The 22,591-nt window shown below is 41.3% G+C and overlaps 1 protein-coding gene across 2 annotated transcripts in view; it reads right to left on the bottom strand.

Annotated features, from left to right (window-relative positions):
• The window catches only part of LOC126413336 (tropomyosin-1), a 102,246-nt gene that overhangs the window by 37,745 nt on the left and 41,910 nt on the right, over positions 1-22,591 (bottom strand). For both annotated transcript variants that reach the window (XR_007575366.1, XM_050083247.1), the window contains exons 5-9: positions 14,547-14,664; positions 9,862-9,932; positions 8,533-8,608; positions 8,355-8,417; positions 3,201-3,270 (exon numbers count right to left, since the gene is read on the bottom strand). Coding sequence is in view for 1 of the 2 variants with exons in the window: in XM_050083247.1 (XP_049939204.1) it covers positions 3,201-3,270; positions 8,355-8,417; positions 8,533-8,608; positions 9,862-9,932; positions 14,547-14,664 (398 nt within the window). In the remaining variant the exon portion in view is untranslated. The remainder of the gene's footprint in view (positions 1-3,200; positions 3,271-8,354; positions 8,418-8,532; positions 8,609-9,861; positions 9,933-14,546; positions 14,665-22,591) is intronic.

Genomic DNA, 22,591 nt, shown 5'->3' with positions numbered 1-22,591 from the left:
GACTCTACTCTGTTGCCTCTAGTGAGCTATCATTTTGTGTGGTACTGTACACGTGGGGCATGCACACTTACCATTCACTTGACAGCCAACTGTGACGCAGAAAAATAATACATAACATCTGTTAGATGTTTACTTAAGGTGCATCTGAACTTAGGACTGGCAGTCCCGATATCGAAGGCGTGGTAAAAGAAAGTTGTAAAACCATCCCTGCAGCCAAAGGTTATTTTACTTATAATTGATAATCATATTTGGCTGCGTTCCGACAGTCCACTACTATACATAGTCGAGAGTCTGCAAGTTTTTCTGGTTTTCTATCTTCAGCAGAAGCTACTCATTCGTAATTAGACGTGGTAGAGCTACCAAATTGCAGGAATATTCTTTGTTAGGTTTCTCTTGCTGTTGCAAATAACACCATACATAATCTGTGGCATTAAAACTGGTTGATTTAGCGTGCTGGTCGAGTTGTTCCTCGAACCGGGGATGCATGTGTGCAGCTCTATGAACACGGCTGTTGTTGTCTTGGAAGACAGGTTTCCACAGCATACTCGCCATAAAGATGTGGGAGCAAAGACAAGCTCACTGAGGATGTTAAACGTCCTGCTTCACTGTGTCAGTAATCTGAATGAATAGCCCCAAGCTATGGTACAGAAAACGCCCCTGAAACATCACAGAACGATCTTTGCCTAAAGTACACCTTCCACATATGATGGCCTAAATGCCTTGAGTGGCTGTAGTGTCCTACTCATACTTTGAACAACATTAATAAGTCTTTACCAAAAATAATAAGAAGTGGTGAGGAAGCTGCGCGAAGTATTGCTGGTGGGCACTGAGATAGCGACATGAGTGTCACAATAACAGACATTCAAGGGGATTGTGAGAAGACTATAGCTGAGTGCAGCAGTAAACTGCACCAGACGCCAATAATCATAAAGCAAGTGGGTCGACGTCACCACACCAGGCCAAGTCTCCAGTTATGGGCGACGTGACTAGGTAGCAGGTTTTTGCGAAACAAATGAGCAGCAGAGGCATATAAATATGTATAATTGAGATAAGGGGACTTTTCGTCGCCGGGAACCAGCAGCTCCACTATAACGCCTAATTCGGACAGCGAGTGGAGAGGGGGAATAGCAGCAGCCATGATCTCTACACCGGACTACGTATTCCGCCAGCAATAAGTCCTTCATTGGACTTGGTACCATAGCCCCACGACTTGACGTCCACGCCTGCTGCCGCCGACGCTGAGTCCCTAATGGGATTTGGCGCCTCAGCGGCAGCTGCCACCCGTTTGCTGCCAGAGGGGAGCGAGTCAACCCTCCTCCACATACCGCCGCAGTGACGTGCGCAGAGCGAGGGCCACCAGGTCTCCACGCCGCCGAGAGAAGTAGCTCGCCACTGACGTCAATGGCCGTGTCCTCGAAAGGCTGCCGGCCTACTACTGGCCTGTCATCATCATTGCACGGCACCTTCTCAGCATTCAGGGCAGAACCCGCTGCCCATACTTCAGCGCCGGCCATGGACAGCAAAGAGACTTTTTTGGCTCGCTCAGTTGTGATGCGTCTTGAATTGGAGTCTTTCTTTACTGTCAACTGTGTTTCCACCAGGCCCTCCAACCCACCACTCACCACTCTCACACTTCACGGCCGTCGATGCACTCAACGCCTTGTATCACTTTAAAAGAGGCAATCTTCAGACCTGTCATGGCGTACCACACGCTCCCAATCAAATACTGTCCAGTTTTTCTGATCCATTGAAGATGTGCAGCTACCTGTACGACTGCAGTCAGTGGCCCTTAACGATGTACCAGGATCCAAATGTCCGTAGCAAGCAGTACCCTCCAGAATTCCGCTTCCCAACTGATTGACATAGATGTCCATTCACTAAATGCAGCAATGTCAGTGATAAAGTGTGACTTGTGTCTCCTGTCACTGTCACTGCCCCAGCCAGCGTCTTATTACGACCATTGTTCTGATACTGTATTACATGGTAAACCATTCCTTGTAGGCAAGTTGGACAGTCGTCGTTCATACGCCTACAATTTGTGGAACTTAATTCACTTTCTGGTGATGGGAACGTCCAAACACGATGGATCCTTTCTGCCCTTTTGTCACGTATCTACGTCAACCCTTCTAACTGCGCTAATTCCGTACAATCGATTGCCACCTACACACCACTTAACTACCCGATTTACGTCAGCATTAGAGGGTGACATGACCGTCTGTCACGAGATCTTCAAATCTACAGAGCTCCAGAGCGACCACTGTGCTACTTAAATGGACTGACTAATACCGTGTCCGCTGAGATTTGTTATCTCGATCATGTGGATGATTTTAGGTAGGGTAGCTTTCAAGGTATAGCGCCAGATACAATTACGCCATATTGAAGTTATGCTACAACGAAAAACAGACATAGTTACCGTTAAAACCCACCGGGATTCGAGAATTACAGTTCGCTGATACTCTGAGGAACTGGTTTACGAAAAATTAGAGAATCACAATACTTTGGCTGAAATCTGTTTGATGATGAACAGATACGTTCGTAATACCTGTCGACAAGTTTCCTGCATTCTGGTATTAAAGCCACTAACTCTTAAATGAAATCATTTTTAAATACAGCGAAACTTCTTCATTACGGGAACAAACTCGTATATCTACCAACGGTGACCAAACGGAGGGCTCTGTTTTTATGACACAGGGGTGGGTATCTTGCAGAATCCACTTGCAAGTTCACTGGAGAAAATAAGAAATTCTAAATATATATTAGCTAGCCGCAGTGATGAGAATTGTTTATGTACAATGGATATCACATATTTTACACAGTTCCCAGTGGTAGTGACTCGTTCCAGGATTCGACTTTAGCTTCTCTAGTCCTTTAGAACAAATGCATAAGGAGTACGATTTCATGGAATACGATTTGTTACAACTCTGGCTTTCCACTATATTCGTATATATGAAATTACCAACCGTTAATAGAAACAGATCGTGTTGGCAGCTGATATTCGCTAACTTTACAGTAAAAAGCAACTCATGATTCACAACTCGAATATGCACAAAAAAAGGATGTGTTCAGGGTAGTCATGTCACCCAGTCCTAAAAATGCCATATTTCGGCTTGTGCGATCCGGAGTTGTCGCTACCACTGGGGGCGTAGCGGCAGAGGGCGCTATGGAGCAGAGTGTGGAATGAACAGATGCGCTGTGTGTACCTTCCAGCCTGTCCACCTCCTTCTGCAGCTTCTTGACCGTCTTCTCGGCGAACTCGGCACGGGCCTCCGCCTGGAACATAGGCACACCAGCACAACTTTATACCATTGACTACAGACATCCACTTGGCTCGCTAAAAAGCTAAAAACAACGCGCGCGTACGCACACACACACACACACACACACACAGTATTTTAACGGCAACAGCCTTACCGTTTTAATAAACAGATGATACAGGTAACTAATATCATATTTTGCTTCTGTGATCTTTACTTACAATGGGACAGCGAGTACTTGTCATAACCGATTTCGTCCATATTGATGGTAGACGTTGGTCAGAAATGAAAGTGACAGAAGCGAGAGCCACAGATTGGGAAGCATAAAAAGAATAGCAATTTTGGCATGGACCTGATAGGCATGTGTTTATGTTAGGGTTGTTTTCCACCAGCAGTTGGTGCATCAGAAAGAGTACGGAACGGTAATCCGAGGGCAGTGGATCGAGTTTCTATCAGAAAACTTTTGTTTCCTTTTATTCTTATAAATTTTTTACAGTTCTTTGCAAATAAACCAAAATAATGCTTAATATATTTTTTCAATTAATATCTACATCTATGTATGTCTACAGGGACACTCTGCTAATCACATTTAAACGCCAGGCAGAGGGCTCATCGAACCACCTTCACAATAATTCTCTATTATTCCAATTTCGTGCAGCGCACGGAAAAAACGAACACCTATATCTTTCAGTGCGAGCTCTGATTTCCCTTACTTTATTAAGGTGACCGTTTCTCCCTATGTAACTCGGTGCCAACAAAATATTTTCGCATTTGGTGATTGAAAGTTCGCGAGAAGATTCCGCTGCAAGAAAAAACGTCTGTGTTTTAATGCTGGCCATCACAAATCCTGAATCATTTCAGTGACACTCTCTCCCCTGTTTCGCGATAATACAAAACGTCCTGCCCTTCTTTGAACTTTCTCGGTGTACTTCGTTAATCCTCTCTGGTAAGGATCCCACTCCACGCACCAGTATTCTAAAAGAGGACAGACAAGCGTTGTGTAGGCTGTCTCTTTAGTAGATTTACATTTTCTCACTGCCAATAAAACTCAGTCTTTGGTTAGGCTTCCCCACAACATTTTCTACGTGTTCCTTCCAATTTAAGTTGTTCGTAACTGTAATTCCTAGGTATTTAGTTGAATTTATGGCCTTTAGATTTGACTGATTTATCGTGTAACCGAAGTTCAACGGATTTCTTTTAGCATTCATGTGGATGACCTCACACTTTTAGTTATTTAGGGTTAATTGCCAATTTTAGCACCATTCAGATATCTTTTCTAAATCGTTTTGCACCGGCCGGTGTGTCCGAGCGGTTCTAGGCGCTTCAGTCTGGATCCGCGCGCCCGCAACGGTCGCAGGTTCGAAAATAGCCTTCTGGAAATCTAGAAACACGGAATCAATTTGAAATCCCTCGTCAATAGCACTCAGTACTTCGTGTGAGTAAAGAGCTAGTTTTGTTTCACAAGAACGATGTTTTCTAAATCCGTTTTGACTGTGTGTCAATTTAATGAAAGGCTTGAAAAGGAAAGGCGAAGGAAATTTTGAATTTAAAATAAATTTCCAAGAAATCTCGAGAAGACTGCATCAAAATACATTCCACCGCACATCACCAGTTATCCTCGTAAATATCTGGCGAAGTGATGCCTTAAGCGTAGTTTGTTGCCGAAATGTGTGTTGAGAGAGAACGTTTTACGAATGTAAACCAACTTCTTTTTTCTATAGAAATTTCAAAACAACCAAGTTACTGTAAAAATATAGCGTTAATATAGTGTGCAAAATGTCGAGAAAATTACTACGGCCGCTGCTTTTAGGATGAATATCACCCCAGCAATTGTAAAACATCAACTGTAAAATTATAGAGCCATATAATTTTAAATGAAAAGTTCCTGGAAATTTATTTGCAATCCAAAATCTTTCTTTACCTTTCCTTGCCTTTCCTTTTCATGCATTTTATGATAATATTAATAAATAGAATATAGTCAGCATTACTTCCGTTTATTTTCAGTATAAGTGACGTAAAAACAGAGAATAAAAAAAATTTTAAAAAGTTTTCGTCACCCTCGGATTATTGTTCTGTACTCTTGCCACTGTACCAGCCTCTACCTGGAAACTATGCTAACATAAATGGCTCATGTCTCGTCGTACGAGCGTCAAAAATGCTATTTTTTCGTGGACATCTAGGACTCCCGCTTCTGTCACTTTCTTTTCTGATCAAGGGTTTCATTCACAATAAGTTTGACTGAAAACGTAGATGTTAGCTACATCAACTGAGGAAGATAGAGGAGAGAAGGAAATGGTAAAATATAGCAACAGATGAAACGAGAAGAATGTATAGAAGACTAAATGATGAACTAAGAAGAGAGACAGGGGAAGTAAAAGAGAAATGGGTGAGGGGAAAATGTGAGTAAATAGAGAAGTTGAAGGATCAAGGTAAGTACCAACTGAGGTATAGGCAAGTTAAAAAGATAGCGTTTGAAGGAAAAAAGAGAAACAAAATTGGATTGCTAATTGGTATAGGGACAGGAATCTAATTCGTAATAAAAAACACGTGATAAGAGTACGTAGAAGAACTATATGAGCTAAAACAAAAATAATGTTGAATATCTGTTTAAGATGAACAAGCAATGAATGAATATAAAATAGGGTATCATTTAATGGAAGACGAGGCGGGAAGGGCTCTTAATACAATGAAAAATTGGAAACTAAGTAGAGCAGATGACCTGCCAATGTAAGTATTTAAGAGAATTGCCAGCATAATTATTTAAGATTCCAGGAAGTAACGGAATAAAAGAGATTACATTGTTCTGTAATGAATCGTATGAGCATGGGGAATGGGCAAAATATCTGTTACGACGATAACGGTACCTTTAATAAATGTGAAAAATTCAGGACCATCACCATAATACTAAACGCAGTTTAAGTGTTACAGATTGTACTGAAAAGGAGATTGTACTCAAAAATAGACAGCTAAATGGATTAACAACAATATCGTTTCAGAAGAGGAATGAGAGATACAACACTATTATTAACATCAACAAGAGAGAGAAAAGCAGTGCAATTTACCTGTCTATGCCGACTTGGAAAAAGCGTTTAATACAATACACTGGAAAACAGCTTACAAATTTTAACAGAAAAAGAAGTAGGTTGGTGAGATATAAGCCTAATCATGAACCTACACGTGGAGCAGAAAGTCAAGGTACAAATTGGAGACGAGATAACAAATTAAAGTCTAGTAGACAGAGGGATAAAACTAGGATTCTGTATTTCTTCCACTAAGGTCACCAAAAATTTGGAGGAAATTTTAAGGCAATGTTTCGAAGGGAATAAGGGTATACTGTCGGTGGGAAAATGACTGAAAGTACACAATTCACTGAACATCTCGTGCTTTTCTCTGAAGTTGAAATCACAATAAACCAAATGGTAGAAGATCTGAGTGCAACATGCTAAGTGTATGGGATGAGAATTCATAGCAAAACACAAACCAAGAATAAGTGGATTGGTGCAGAAGAAAAGATGACGACCTTAAGATCAGAACAGAACCCAAATGAACAAGTAAAAATTTCAAATACTTAGACACCTTAATAGAGTAGGATATGACTTGCACCCGAGAATTTAAAAGCAGAATTCCAATGGCTGAGCTAGCATTCAACAGCAGGAAGTCACTATGAGGAAAACTGAGCAGACAATAGAGGAAAAAAGTAAAATTTTCGGATGGGAGTGTAGTTTTGTACGGCACATATACGTGGACATTGAGGAAGGAAGATGACAGATTGGAGACCTTCAAAATATTGATATTGAGGAGAATATATAGGACAGAAAGACATAAGAATGTAGTAATTTTAAGAAGTGGTGCAGAAAACAGACAAATATTACATATGTTTTAGAGAGATAAAGGAATTGACAGATGCTTTAAGGGGGAAGATGAAAGGGAAAACGAATAAGGAAGGAAAACGTACTAGTAGATAGGTAAGGTCAAAGTGCAAAACAATTATGTAGTGACAAAAAGAATAAGAGAAGACCGAAAAAGGTGGAGAGCCAATATATGTAAAGAACGACTTAACAGGCGTAACGGTAAAATAAGGATCTAGGCAGACTGTGGGCAACAAATGGTGATGAAAATCTGTGTGATGACTGACATCACTGATGTGGGGGAGGTGGGCACTTGAGGAACTGGAAAATTCCATAAAACTGGAGCTGAACCAGTAGATTCACTCAATAGCATCATCACCAGAACCTCGGGAAAATTCGTTAGAGGATAATGCGTTAGTAAGAATATTAACAGTTTTAAGTCTCTCGCCCGTATGTTTCGGACTGGATTAATACGTAGAGAGAAATGGAAGAGGTAGTAGGTGGTTCCCGTAAATCACTATTGTTATTCCACGTGTGTGTCAAAGAAGCGCCAGAGGAGAAAAAATTCGCACGCATGGCATAGACTTTCCTGGGAAATTAAAAATAAAAATAAGCTTTAAACTGCAAAAAATACACACAGAACATAATATGTGACCAATTCACAAGTGTGAGGTGTAGAAACTACGCTAAAGCTAACTAGTTAAACACGAAACTAGGGAAGCAACACGAAACAAAATCTGCTTATGTCAACGGTAGCACAAACCTCAGAAAAAGTTTTGAAGCTGTATATTTGGGCCACAACACTATCTTGATGTGAAGCGTGCTAAAGTTTTGAAGAGGAATCATGAGGAATTTGAAAACATTGGGCAATGGAAAGACGTTAGAAACTAATGGTTGGCGAATGACTAAATGACTAGGTGTTAAAGACCAGACCAAAAATGAAGTCATGAAATCAGTTATAAACATCGTACATATAAGCAAAAAATTACAAGAACAGCAAAAATCGAAAACTATATTATTGTTTTCCAAAAGAATTCGGGTGTGTCGAATATAGAAACCAGATCACTGCAATTTCTTCCCTTCCTGACTGAACAGAGAGTCATAGGCGCTGTATATAATTAAATATCATAAATATCGGTACACAATCCTAGAGCATGAAATTAAAAAAGTTAATGTGGTGAGAGTTCGCAAGTTCGTGAGCGAGATCAATTCATAACCTTAAAGACCAGTGGCCGTGATCCTTATGACGTACCTCTTTTAGCTTGACAGTCAGGGTCTTGATCTGCTTCTTGTACTCCTCTACTCGCTGGTTGGCCTGAAAGGGAAACAGGAACTGTGAGCTCTCTATTTTTTCCAAAACATACTCCAGAACAAATGTTTGGCTGTAACGCAACATCAGTAAGAACATTGCTACGTTGTTGGACACCCACCTTCTCCTCTGATACTTCCAGAGATTTCAAGCTGTTGCCGACGACCTTCAACTCTTCCTCAAGCTCCATGATCTTGCTGAAAAGGAGTAAATATTCAAATTAAAAGTATTATCGAAAATAGTTAAAGCGCCACAATAATTTATTAATTTAATCAGATGTCTACGGGTACTGATTCGTACTGTGCTTAAGGACGTATAAAAACTGGCATTGTAGCTTGTTCATAACACCGCAATTAATTTATAAAAAAATAGTTTTGTTGTCAATTAGTATTGCTCCTCCGTAGATAATGTATTGTTTTTCTTTAGGTGATGACTTGAAGAGAATCACCTTCTAACCACAGATGTGAAACAGATAGCTTGCAGAGACAGATTTAGTTGGGTTATTTCATTGGTTCATATTCCTGGCCCCACAATTCTTTATGATATTTCAGTTAACCAATGTTTAACTAACCTAGCACTTGTTAATGCAAAAGATGAATCGAATACCTAGCTGAAGAAAAATGTAATTACTGAACCCAGTATAACCTCGTAACCTCTTTTTTTTTAACAGGAGGGGATTTGGAAACGGATCATCTCAATAATTCTAAATAGAGAAACAAGTAACAGTCACCGTCCACCTATTGGGAAAGTGCAAAAATCAGTGTACACGTCAAAAAAGAAGGACGTAAGTGTAACTGTTTCTACAGTCATTGCAAGCGACATTAGAAAGAAATTATTGTTCCGTAAAAGGACCAAGTACTATCAGTATGGAATAACTTAATTACAAGCCTTATAAAGTACTGAATGACACGAATTTTTTTATGTTAGAAATAAAGTCACACTGCTATAGATATCAAAATATGTATTACAGAATTATATGCAAGCACGTAAAGTTATTGTGCTGATATATACTTCAAATGATTTCCCAGATACAAGGAGTTGACAGTAGATTCGCTGATCTTTGTATAAGCATGTTCATGAACTGTCGTTGGAGACTAAAACATTTAACAAACATTTGAAAACACCGCACAGCAGAGCGAAATGAGTGAAAATGTAGAAAATTAAGAGTGATAGACGTGAATAATGGCTTTCTTGGTATCTTAAAAATGTTAATGTGCTGGACGTGATTCTAAGCTTAGTATCTATTTCATAATCACTTCAATAAACCTGTGACATATAAGGTTCATAATAATATTGATTTAATTTGTATTATTCGTCTTCATTTATTGTTGAGTTTGTATGTATTTGTTCCTGATGTTTGTTGTTTCCTGGAGCGGACTAATGACAGTGAAAATCAAAGTATTAGCCAGTACTTGAGCGTTAAGTCTCAACGTGTCGGTTCAGAACTTACGCATCTCCGGACTTGACTCGGTCCTCAGCCACTTCCAGCTCGTCTTCAACGAAGGCCAGCTTGCGTGACACCTGAGAACACCAATTACACTAATGACGCTCTATACCGAGGCAAGAAATATTAACAAAAAAAATCAAACTGAAAGAACAAAGAGGTAAATGGTTGTAGGTTGGAAAGAAATAGTAGAAAACAGGGTCTATATGATGTACCAAAGCAGTTTTAGGAATCTTTTAGTTTGATCTTAGCGTCAGTTATGATGTTTAGCTGTCATTGGAAGGTTTACGTTTGCATTCGCCTCTTTGACGTCATTGCTAATATACAACAGCTATTTTCACCTACCTAATGGTATTCATTACCTATTTCCCCGCGTTTTGGCAGCTTCACAGTGCCTGTCACTCGATATATCTTAATAGCGCTATTTTCATCATTTAGACTCTCGCGAGTCATCTTTTTACTTCTAATTATGGTATCGCAATTCGTATGAATCAAATATGGCCTTCCTTTCTCTTTTTTTCTAAGAAATAGACTGAAGTTTTGGACTTATATTTTGCACGAAATAGAGATGTAGATAATATAGCGTTAAGTAAGAACGTAAAACGAAGATATGGGGTCAAGTTACTTTCGTAATCGATTTTGAAAGTATCAGTTCAAGACAAAAAAATAGCAAAGAAGAATTAACGGAACTGAGTCTACCACCAAGTCGGCAGAAAAGATGTTAAAACCAAGTTACAGTGCCTAATAGTCAACGTTCCTCGTGAAATGAAACTACAGTACTCATGTCCAGGATGAGTAACAAATCCATCGAAAAATCACGGAGACTGTTCCGGGGAACCTTGGTCTCTGTTTATTTTAGCCAGCATTAAACTTCACATGTCCTTCACTAAAAATGTTTTCACAACAGTGCAGAGTCGGCGCATGCGCTGTGTATCATGTCTGAAAATTGTCTCATCCCATTCATTCACAGTACTTACTGCTGACAACATTAATGCCTGCTTTTATTCTTCGCTCTCAAGATTGAATTTAGCACTATTCGGTTCTGTCTCGGGTTTGTTTGTTTTTGGGCAGTGTTAATTGGTTCAAATGGCTCTGAGCACTATGGGACTCAACTGCTGAGGTCATTAGTCCCCTAGAACTTAGAACTACTTAAACCTAACTAACCTAAGGACATCACAAACATCCATGCCCGAGGCAGGATTCGAACCTGCGACCGTAGCGGTCTTGCGGTTCCAGACTGCAGCGCCTTTAACCGCACGGCCACTTCGGCCGGCCGGCAGTGTTAATTGTACGTCAACAGTGATACCCAACAATATAGTAGGTATGCTGGTCTGCGTCTTGTGTTTGGGTCCAATGAATGCACTATGATAGCGGGGCAACGATGCTTTGCTGAACTGTCCTTGCAACGACTACTGCGTCCTCAGAGTGCTTTTGCATCTGTACCTGGGAGCCTCCGAGAAACCGGATCCTTCTGGATCAGAGTGAAAGCATATTACAGGCTTTTTCTCTGATGGGAAGGTGTCTTCTCAGAAATAAACGTAATTGAAATAAAAAACCGTATAAATCGTAACTCCGTTATTACTGTGTAACAAACCACAGGAGATCACGCCTCCTTTTTGACAAAATATCTGTGACTAACCTCCGAAATTTTACGGTGAGGTTCGGACTCCATTCTGTATAAGAATCAGTTAGTCTTGCACGGTCTTGTGCTTATGGGAAAGTTTCAGTGGCGTTATAGTGTTCTATCCATAACGCGAAACATTGCATTTAGCATGTAGGAAAAAAAACAGTGGATAACTTCTCAATACTGACAAGTCATTCAGCTAATGATGACAAGTTCTGTAGGCACATCATATAAATGTCTACAACAAAGTAAAAACCTCGTTTTTCCGCAGCACGTTACTGAAATTTAAAATCTAAAGGTAGATATTGGCAGTCATTGGACTGCCTGAGACATATTTGCTCATAACAAAACTGAACAACACATTCAAATTTAGACCATAAAATGTTCACTTTTTCGAAGAGAATCTAGAAACTAAACTTTTTGAAACTGAGTTGTAATAATCTAACAGGTTATGTTCATCAGAACAATACAGTTTGTTTTGAAAAGTTTTGAAGAGCCATGGGGTAATTTTTTGCGAGTAATAAAACATTTGAAATAATATGCGAATGCCCGATAAAGTACTAAAAATGTAATGCTGCTTTCCAAATAAAATTTACATTAGCTATCCCAGAGTTATTGAACGAAGTATAATTGAAAGTCCTGAGGAAGAAAGTGCTAACCCACATGAGCGTCACTTTGAGCTATTGCATGTGATGTGTTGGTTAAATTCTAAAACAGAAACAGAAACACAGTATGACAAACTGTTTATTCAGGAATCTCCTTTAACTTGACCACCGCAATTAACTTTTTGTCCAGAACAAACTAAAAGATGTGTAATCAACTGTTGTTTAACTATCAGTGTCACAGTAACCAGCAATGTTTGCCTTTCTTGCAACTTAATTCGCCACGACGATATGAACAGCAAGACGTATTTTTTTTATAGAGAACTTTCTATTTTTTTGTTCTGTAATCCACTTCCTTTCGTCAAGACTTGTTCTGACACGTGTGACAGTTTACCATTTTAGTAAACATTATGTTATAAAAATGTAACAAGCACGCCTTCCTGGTAGCTGGGCTAATGCAATTGGCTTTCTTGCTGGAAATGATAGTACATGAACGGAAGCACAAGGAAAATGAACACGGTCATTCAGTCAACCGCCTTGGTTTGAAGGATTGTGTGAGGCCAATGTACACCAACTAAGTGAAGGTGGAAATGATGGTGATGGTTTGTGGATGGGGGCGCTAAGCGGTAAGGTCATCAGAGCCCTCAAGATGCAAATGCTGCTCATTTAAGGAGAACGTAAGTTCGCAGAGCAGTAACTGCAATAATGTTCTTATTTACAACATGGGGACAAGGTCCCCCCTCAACATCCGCACCAACGGTAGATCGCTGTATACATTCATACACTGACAGCCAAAACATTATGACCTCTGCCCACCGCCAAGTTCGATGCCGCTAGGTAGTGTTGCGGGCTTCTTACGCGGTAATAAAAGTATGTAAGCGGAGCATACACGGAGGGGGTATCACCCTAGTGAAGATGTGGGATTGAAATGGGGAAATCCATTGAGATAAGCGACTTTGACGAAGAACAGATTATTATTACGCAGAGCCTGTGAACGCTGGTCGAATGTTCATTGCTACTGTCGTGAGCATCTACAGAAAGTGGTAGAAGGACATTGAAACTGCCAATAGGCGCTAAATGGTTGGACGTCCACGACTCTTCACAGAACGTAGGGCTCGGAGGCTTGTCTGCAAAGTGGGACAGTTGGTGATCTGTGACATCTCTGCCGAAAGAGCACAATGCTGGCTCATACGCAAGTGTTTCGGAGCATATCCTTCAGCGTGCGTTGTTGAACATAGATCTCCGCAGCAGATCTACGTGTTCACAGTTTGATCCAATGACATTGTAATTACGATTGTAGTGGGCACGGGACCATAGGGATTCGACAGGCGATCAATGGAAACATTTCTGCTCTTCGGGTGAATCACATTTTTGCTCCACTAGGTCGATGATCGTGTCCACAGACGCCGTAATCGAAGTTAACGGCGGCTAGAAACGTGCAGTGCGCCACCGAAACAGACTGGTGGTAGCAGTATTATGCTACGAAGACAGTCTCCTGCGCTTGCATGAGACACGCTAACAGCTGCGAATCACCTGCATCCTTTCACGCTTGACATTTTCCCCGATGGCGATGTCATCTTTCAGCAGTATACTTGTTAGTGTCTCGAAGCCAGAACCGTGCTACAGTGGTTTCAGGAACATTATAGTGAACTCACGTTGATGTTTCGGCCACCAAATTTGCCTGATGTAAATAGCATGGAACCCATCTGGGTGACTATCGGGTGCCCACACCATGTGTACAAATCAGCTGCCCACTATTTACGGGAATTACATGACGTGTCGTTGACATTTAAAGTCACATACCTCCATAAATCTACCAACAAATTGTCGTATCTCTTATACGCAGTTCAGTGATTTATTTCGTTCCAAACACGGAAAAACAAGCTGTTAAGCATGTGGTCATAATGTTTTAGGTCACCAGTGTACATTCAACTGAAGACAGTTGACGGTGGAATTAGCGGCGTGCGTTTTCCTTATGTTTCCGTTTATTTAGTGTAACTCTAGCAAGTGGACGAGCCAAGCTATCCCAAGTAACTGCACTTGTTGCTAATACGGGAAAGTCAAAGGAAATTTTGTGTTAAATTATTAATAACGTCATGTTTACGTGAATAGTGACACGCTCCAGAACATATCTTAAAGAGAGGTAATAGATTACCAAATAAAAGGTATAGGATGCTATATAAGAAAATGTCCTGCCGTTTGTATCTTCGTAATGAACAAATATGTAAGAAAAGTAATCATGCTTGTTTATGTCCTCTGGTAGCTTAACAACATATACTTGTTATGATTTTATTTTGGTTGTGGACAAGAAGTAATATGGGTTTTGAAGATAAATGGCACAGCACTTAGGGCACTCGAAAACACAGCAGATAATGTGATCAGACCAGTCGTTGCGAAATCGAGAACTAGCACTTTCTTCCGCCCACCCCTCCATTCGTACGGTGGTGGGTGCTCGTCTGACGCACCTCGTCGGACTTTCCGTCGGCGTCCTCAGCGAGCAGTCGGGCCTCCTTGAGCTGGTTGGTCAGCTGGTCCATGCGCTCCTCGTCCTGCAAGCTGCGGTTCTCCAGCACTTTGCACATTCTGTGGACACAGTTCACCTCTCACTTAGCACATAATATCACACCTTTTTCTACGCTGTTACTTGAAGAATTCAATGTAAAACGTTCCAAGCGCCATTTTTTCACAAAACAAGTTTGCAGTGTTATTGTGTTCTCAGCACTTTTTTACATGTCCCTAGACTTCAACCTGATGACACACTACGGAGAAAGTCTTCCACACACTTCTGGCCATTAAAATTGCTACACCAAGAAGAAATGCAGATGATAAACGGGTATTCATTTGACAAATATATTATACTAAAACTGACATGTGATTACATTTTCACGCAATTTGGGGGCATAGATCCTGAGAAATCAGTATCCAGAAGAACCAACTCTGGGCGTAATAACGGCCTTAATAGGTCTGGGCATTGAGTCAAACAGAGCTTGGATGGCGTGTACAGGTACAGCTGCCCATGCAGCCTCAACATGATACCACAGTTCATCAAGAGTAGTGACTGGCGTATTGTGACGAGCCAGTTGTTCGGCCACCATTGACCAGACGTTTCAATTGCTGAGAGATCTGGCCACGGCAGCAGTCGAACATTTTATGTGTCCAGAAAAGCCCGTACAGGACCTGCAACATCCGGTCGTGCATTATCCTGCTGAAATGTAGGGTTTCGCAGGGATCGAATGAAGGGTAGAGCCACGGGTCGTAACACATCTGAAATGTAACGTCCACTGTTCAAAGTGCCGTCAGTGCGAACAAGAAGTGACCGAGACGTGTAACCAATGGCACCCCATACCATCACGCCGGGTGATACGCCAGTATGGCGATGACGAATACACGCTTCCAATGTGCGTTCACCGCGATGTCACCAAACACAGATGCGACCATCATGATGTTGTAAACAGAACCTGGATTCATCTGAAAAAATTACGTTTTGCCATTCGTGCACCAAGGTTCGTCATTGAGTACACCATCGCAGGCGCCCCTGTCTGTGATGCAGCGTCAAGGGTAACCGCAGCCATGGTCTCCGAGCTGATAGTCCATGCTGCTGCAAACGTCGTCGAACTGTTCGTGCAGATGGTTGCAATCTTGCAAATGTCCCCATCAGTTCACTCAAGGATCGAGACGTGGCTGCACGATCCGTTACAGCCATGCGGATAAGATGCCTGTCATCTTGACTGCTAGTGATACGAGGCCATTGGGATCCAGCGCGGTGTTCCGTATTACCCTCCTGAACCCACCGCTTCCATATTCTGCTAACAGTCATTGGACCTCCACCAACGCGAGCAGCAATGTTGCGATACGATAAACCGCAATCGCGATAGGCTACAATCCGACCTTTATCAAAGTCGGAAACGTGATGGTACGCATTTCTGCTCCTTACACGAGGCATCACAATAACGTTTCACCAGGCAATGCCGGTCTTCTGTTGTTTGTATATGAGAAATCGGTTGGAAACTTTCCTCATGTCAGCACGTTGTAGGTGTCACCACCGGCGCCAACCTTGTGTGAATGCTCTGAAAAGCTAATCATTTGCATATCACAGCAACTACTTCCTGTCCTTTAAATTTCGTGTCTGTAGCACGTCATCTTCGTGGTGCAGCAATTTTAGTGGCCAGTAGTGTAATAACAGTTCTGACAGTTGAAAACTTAATGCTATGTTTCTGTTCTTATGTTAACTTAGATAAAACGTGGTACGTCACTATTGATGGCTTTTGGAAGAACACTTCCTTTCATTTTGTCGAAAACTGACATTTTTGAGACTGTCGCTGTATACGAAATACGATTGCCCCAAAGAAGGAAACAGCAAACAGCCACTGACAATGATGTTAGTTATTTACACAAATAACCCCGTTAACAGTTTCTAATCGAGAGATTTAGCTTAAGATGGCTGCCCACTTTTATATTAATTTGTTGTTGTTTACATTAGTGGTTGGGAAAAAACAGCCAGCAAGTAACGTAAACAGCAACAAACGTAATATAAACCGGAATAGCAGTCTGAAGAAAGTCAGTTCGAAACCGGTGACAAAGCTATTTGTGTAAATAAATACCTGTATTAACAATGGATGGATGCTGTTCTCTTTTCTTTTTGCAAGAATAAATTTGTAAAAAATTTCTTTCTGCAGTTAGAACGAGTACGTTTCCTGGTATGGCACTTAGAACGTTCGTAATAAAGTATTTATTTTCTAATTTGTCTCATTGTTTTTTGCAGTGATGTGGTGAGCAGCATAATCCTATGGTAACATAATAACTTCTCAGTTTTTTGGATGCAAATCAGTTATGTACAAACAGATATAGATTTCTTTCTCATTCTCCTGACAAATGTCAGATTTGGTACTTAGAACGTTCTCCATCTCCACTCTTCAATTACTTTCGTTATGAGGTACGTTAGAAACTTACTAAGCAAAGCTACTTAGGTATGGAACAAGTTACTCAATGCTGTTTAGAAAATTTATAAACAGAATAAACTAAAGAATTAATAAAGGACGATAAACATATTTTGAGACAGTATACACACTACAAAGCAAATAAGAGAAAGAAGTAGTGTACAAGTAGGAAAGCTTTCAACTCTCTGTTTTATTTGAAGAGTCTCTTTTCAGTTCTGCTGGAAGCCTATTAAAAGTGAAACCTGCTGAACAAATGCACACCTCCTTGTACAATCCATGATACTGTGTTATAGCGAAAATCGATTTTTCGTCAAGTGTTCACCGAATGAATGTTGCTGTTTTTTCTAAAGAAGTTAGTATTATCAAAAATAAATCCTATGCTGGACTGCCAGAGTTAGAATTCCAAGACTCATTGGCTACACGACTTTCACGAAACGACACCGCAGATTTGCCTGATCGCTCTTTTCTAGGTTAAGAGTATTCTTGGTGATTTCACGGAATTGCCTCAAAATATGATAGCACATAAGGCAGTATAGTGTAAACAGGTAAATTAAACAAGACTTCATATTTCAGTGTCAGAGATAGTAGATATTATTCTTAGAGCTAACGAATAACAATAGCACTATCACCATGGACTTCCTCCGCATACAGCATCAACCAACAAAGGGGCGAAACTTAGCACCTCTAAAAACATTCTGACCTCAATTAATCGGTTGATTGTTAACTGTTCCAGCTACTTAAAATGTAACTCGCTTCAGACACAGATGATACAGGCGATTGTAGCTGATTCTGCCGCGCGAAGTGGCTGTGAGTTTGAGGCGCCATGTCACAGATTGCGCGGCCCCTCCCGCCGGAGGTTCGAGTCCTCCCTCGGGCATGGGTGTGTGTGTTGTTCTTAGCATAAGTGTTAGTTTAAGTAGTGTATAAGTCTATGGACCGATGACCTCAACAGTTTTGTCTCTTAGGAATTCATACACATTTGAACATTTTTGAGCTGATTCACACGGAGGTCACGGAGAATTTGAAGCTTTTCGACACCGGGACATTCTAGCGTACAGAACACGCAGTATCGAGCAATATCTGCAGACAAACCACTGACAGTGAGAACAAGAAAAAGAGGAAAATTAATGCAAATGAAAATGTGTTTCTTTGGTATAAAGTTAGAAATGACAGTTGTAAACCAACATTGTCAGAAGATGTAATAATATGATATAGACAGTGACCATAGTTATGTAGGAACTCTAAGCTACTAAATTTTGTAAAATAGGCTCATCCTCACGTCGATTTCTTTTAATTTTCTAGTTCTCATACTTCATTTTTCGTTATCTGAGTGACAAAATGGTTCAAATGGCTCTAAGCACTATGGGACTTAACATCTGAGGTCATCAGTCCCCTAGACTTAGAACTACTTCAACCTAACTAACCTAAGGACATCACACACATCCATGCCCGAGGCAGGATTCGAACCTGCGACCGCAGCAGCTGCGTGGTTCCGGACTGAAGCGCCTAGAACCGCTCGGCCACAGCGGCCGGCTTCTGAATGACATGAAACACTTCATTGCTGGTCTGATAATAGATGCCAGCTGAACAAAGTCGTCCACAGTTTTTGCAACATCCATCTTACATTGCTGCCAGGAGAGTGAAATGTTCCATATCACGTAGCTAACGAGATAGGAAGGCTGAAACCTGAATTGGGACTGATGACCATACATGTTAAGTCCCATACTTCTCAGAGCCATTTGAACCATTTGAAACCTGAAAACCAAAAGAATCTCGACGTGAATATGTGCGGATTTTTCTTGAGTTAAGTAGATGTGCGTCCAGCAATCTATGTCCAGATGAGAGCAAAAAAGAGATTTTGGCTGGACAGAAGAGTAACTAAAAAAATCCACTAAATATGGCGTTAATAATTCTGCTAGTTATTCTGCGTGCAGTGAGCCGTAGCGGTTAGCGCCGGTGGCTGCTGTGCTGCGGGTGGCCATTTATAGTTTCTGGAAGGTTCTCGAAATTTTGTACGTTTGCAATGTCTGTATATTCTGGGATACCAGTAAAGCCCCAAACCCTGATTCTTTAAATATTCAAAATCCAACCTATAAAAGAACTTGAAACATCTGATTACTTTACTAACGAGTTAATGTCTTAAATATATGACGATAAGTAAGCAAGAGAGGAAAAGTTTAGGAAAGGTTTGAAATTATATTTAAAGTTTGTTGGAAGTCGTTAAGTGCTCTCATTATCAAACACCGGATGGTACAGTCTAGGTAATTTTAATTCCGTTTGAGGCAAATCTAGTTTTTTCACGCATATGCGTGTTTATGACGTCATATCTCCCGAATTATATGCAGTACAATGATATAATTTTACAAGTAAATTTAGCAGCTCATTTGGATATTGTCTACAAAATGTGTTGCGATTAGGATTATTAGTAAAGATGTAATAAATTAAATCTCATGCCTGGTGCTGAAGTTTTACTGGACAAACAGCGAAAATGCAGTAAGTAATATAATTTTTTCCTTTCATCATTTTGTGGGCAGGGGGAGAGGGGGGGCGGGGCAAGCCAGAAAAAGTTTGAGATTATACGGGGTGTTTCAAAATCACACCGACAAACTTCCATGGGATTCAAAAGGTGTCTTGAGGAACAAACTGAGGATAGGAACACGTGTCCGAAAACAAATCATCGAACTACACTACAGAGAGTCGAAGTTATAATAGTCGGCACCTATATATGTACGTATATACAGCGTTGTCCCATGATGATGTTACAAACTTTCAGGGATGATGGAGAAGGATAAATGTACCAATTTAAGGGCCAAAGTCCGGAAACGAACGAGTCGAAAGTTATAAGCGAAAATCGTTCTGTTACCTCTGTTAGTGCGATATGTGTGCCGGTGTTGCTTTTGCTGACTGCTTTCGGAGGTGATAGTGTGGACCAAAACAAGGAAAAAAAGTCCAGTAAACACGGACTCTACAACGCATACCTGAGAAACTAAGAGTGCTTGTTCGTCTTTGCTACAGTGAAACACATCCCCTCTACTGAACAAGTGCTTTTTTTCTTGTTTTGGTCCATACTGCCACCTCTGAGAGTTGCTTAGCAACAACAGTAGCCGTACACGTATTTCAGAACGATTTTCGCCTCAAGCTTTCAACTCGTTCGTTTCCGGACTAGGGTCCCTTAACTCAAATTGATGCATTTATCGTTCTCCATCATCCCTGAAAGTTATTCACATCATCGTGGAATAACGCTGTATATACACACACTATGTGATCAAAAATATCTGGACACCGCCAAAAACATACGTTTTTCATATTAGGTGCAATGTGCTTCCGCCTACAGCCAGGTATTTCATATCAGCGATCTCAGTACTCATTATAGATCGAGAGAGAGCAGAATGGGGTGCTCCGCGGAACTCACGGACTTCGAGCGCGGTCAGATGATTTGGTGTCACTGGTGTTATACGTCTGTACGCGAGATTTCTACACTCCTAAACTAAACGTGACGGGATACGTACAATGCAAAAGGATACAGGCCGACCTCGTCTGTTGACTGACAGTTGAAGAGGGTTGTAATGTGTAATAGGCAGACATCTATCCTTTTCATCAGACAGGAATTCCAAACTCCATCAGCATCCACTGCAAGTACTATCACAGTTAGGCGGGACGTGAGAAAACTTGGATTTCATGGTCGAGCGGTTGCTCGTAAGCCACACATCACGCCGGTAAATGCTAAATGATGCCTCGCTTGGTATAAGGAACGTAAACGTTGGATTATTGAACAGTGGAAAAAACGATGTGTGGAGTGATTAGTCACCGCACACAATGTGGCGATCCGATGGCAGGGTGTGGGTATGGTGAATGGCTGGTGAGCGTCATCTGCGAGCGGGTGTAGTGCCAACAGTAAAATTCGGGGGCGGTGGTGTTATGGTGTGGTCGCGTTTTTCATGGAGGGAGCTTGCACCCTTTGTTGCACTATCACAGCACAGGCCTACATTGATGTTTTAAGCACCTTCTTGCTTCCCACTGTTGAAGAGCAATTCGGGGAAGGCGATTGCATCTTTCAACACGATCGAGCACCTGTTCATAATGAACGGGCTGTGGCGGAGTGGTTACACGACAATGACATCCTGCACAGAGTCCAGACATGAACCCTATATAACACCTTTGGGTGTTTTGGGATTGCGACTTCGTGTCAGGCCTCACCGACCGACATCGATACCTCTCCTCAGTGCAGCACTCCGTGAAGAATGGGCTGTCATTCCCCAAGAAACCTTCCAGCAGGTGATTGAAGGCATACCTGCGAGTATGGAAGCTGTCATCAAGGCCAAGGGTGGGCCAACACCGCCAAGAAACCTTCCAGCAGGTGATTAAAGGCATACCTGCGAGTATGGAAGCTGTCATCAAGGCCAAGGGTGGGCCAACACCGTATTGAATTCCAGCATTACCGATGGAGGGCGTCACGGACTTGTAAGTCTGTTCCAGTGAGGTGCTCAGATACTTTTGCTCTCGTAGTGTACATATACAGGCGCCGGAGCCTATAATTTCGACAGTCTGCAGCGTCGTTGGATGACTTTTCCAGATACGGGTTGCTCAAGACACCTTCTACAACGAGCCAAAGTTTAGCGCAGTCGTTTTGAAACACACTGTATATAATGCTTGTTGTTAAGTCGCTAATGCTCCCATTCTCAAATGCTGGATAAATACAATCAGGGTGATTTACGCTGCTTCAAAACATTTACGCAGTTTCCAATTTAATTATTTGTCTTAATGTGTTAAACCTTTAAAATAAGATTAAATTTCTTAATGAGAGGATGAAGACTAGTTTTAAATACCGTCAGTAAATATATGAATTACTGAAAACTATATTTTTGTTGTCGTTGGAAGTCGTTAGATAGGCGACCTGCTGCTGAGATCATGAACGATCAACCGTGAACAGGGTTAGTCGTGTAGTGATATAGATTCGACGTTTTTATAAATCATTCTCCGTAACTTCTGCACTTTATTAATGACCCTGATTTCTAATTCGGTCTTGATTGTGTTTACGGCGTGACAGTATAAATACCAACGAAACTGCAAATAAGCTTTAAATTGCGACTAAAAAACTGAGTTTGAAATTCTAAAACAAACGTATTATTATTGGACATAATTCTTCTATGCCCTCCGACATAACACCATATAGTATTCACCGATATTTGGCGCAGAAATTCGCGTTCGTTGCGTTTTTCAACTACTGCTCTGGAGAGCTATGCACTTCTCTATCAGCGGCGGGCCGCGCTTTAATGGAACACCATGGCACTGTGAGTGGCTGCTTTCAATCCGTTCTCTCTCGTCGCAGATAATTTCGTCGCGTGAACCGATTGCCCCGGCGCTCTTCTATTTTGCACTCCGGATATAGCGTCACTTTCGCAGCCCGGAGGGACTAGATAACCAGCGAAATGCATGGAGCCAAAACTACCGCCACACTCAGCCAGGAATTGTCAATTTTGCCTTGCCAAAAGTGTTCCAACGACCGTACAGCTTCCGCGTTTGATGAACTTTCCCCGTTACATTATTTTTTTTCGTGCTATTAACGAACTGAA

The sequence above is a fragment of the Schistocerca serialis genome, chromosome 7 (genome assembly GCF_023864345.2).
Source record: "Schistocerca serialis cubense isolate TAMUIC-IGC-003099 chromosome 7, iqSchSeri2.2, whole genome shotgun sequence".
NCBI lineage: Eukaryota > Metazoa > Arthropoda > Insecta > Orthoptera > Acrididae > Schistocerca > Schistocerca serialis.
The sequence above is the reverse complement of the archived record's forward strand: the minus strand, read 5'-3'. Positions and strand labels throughout refer to the sequence as shown.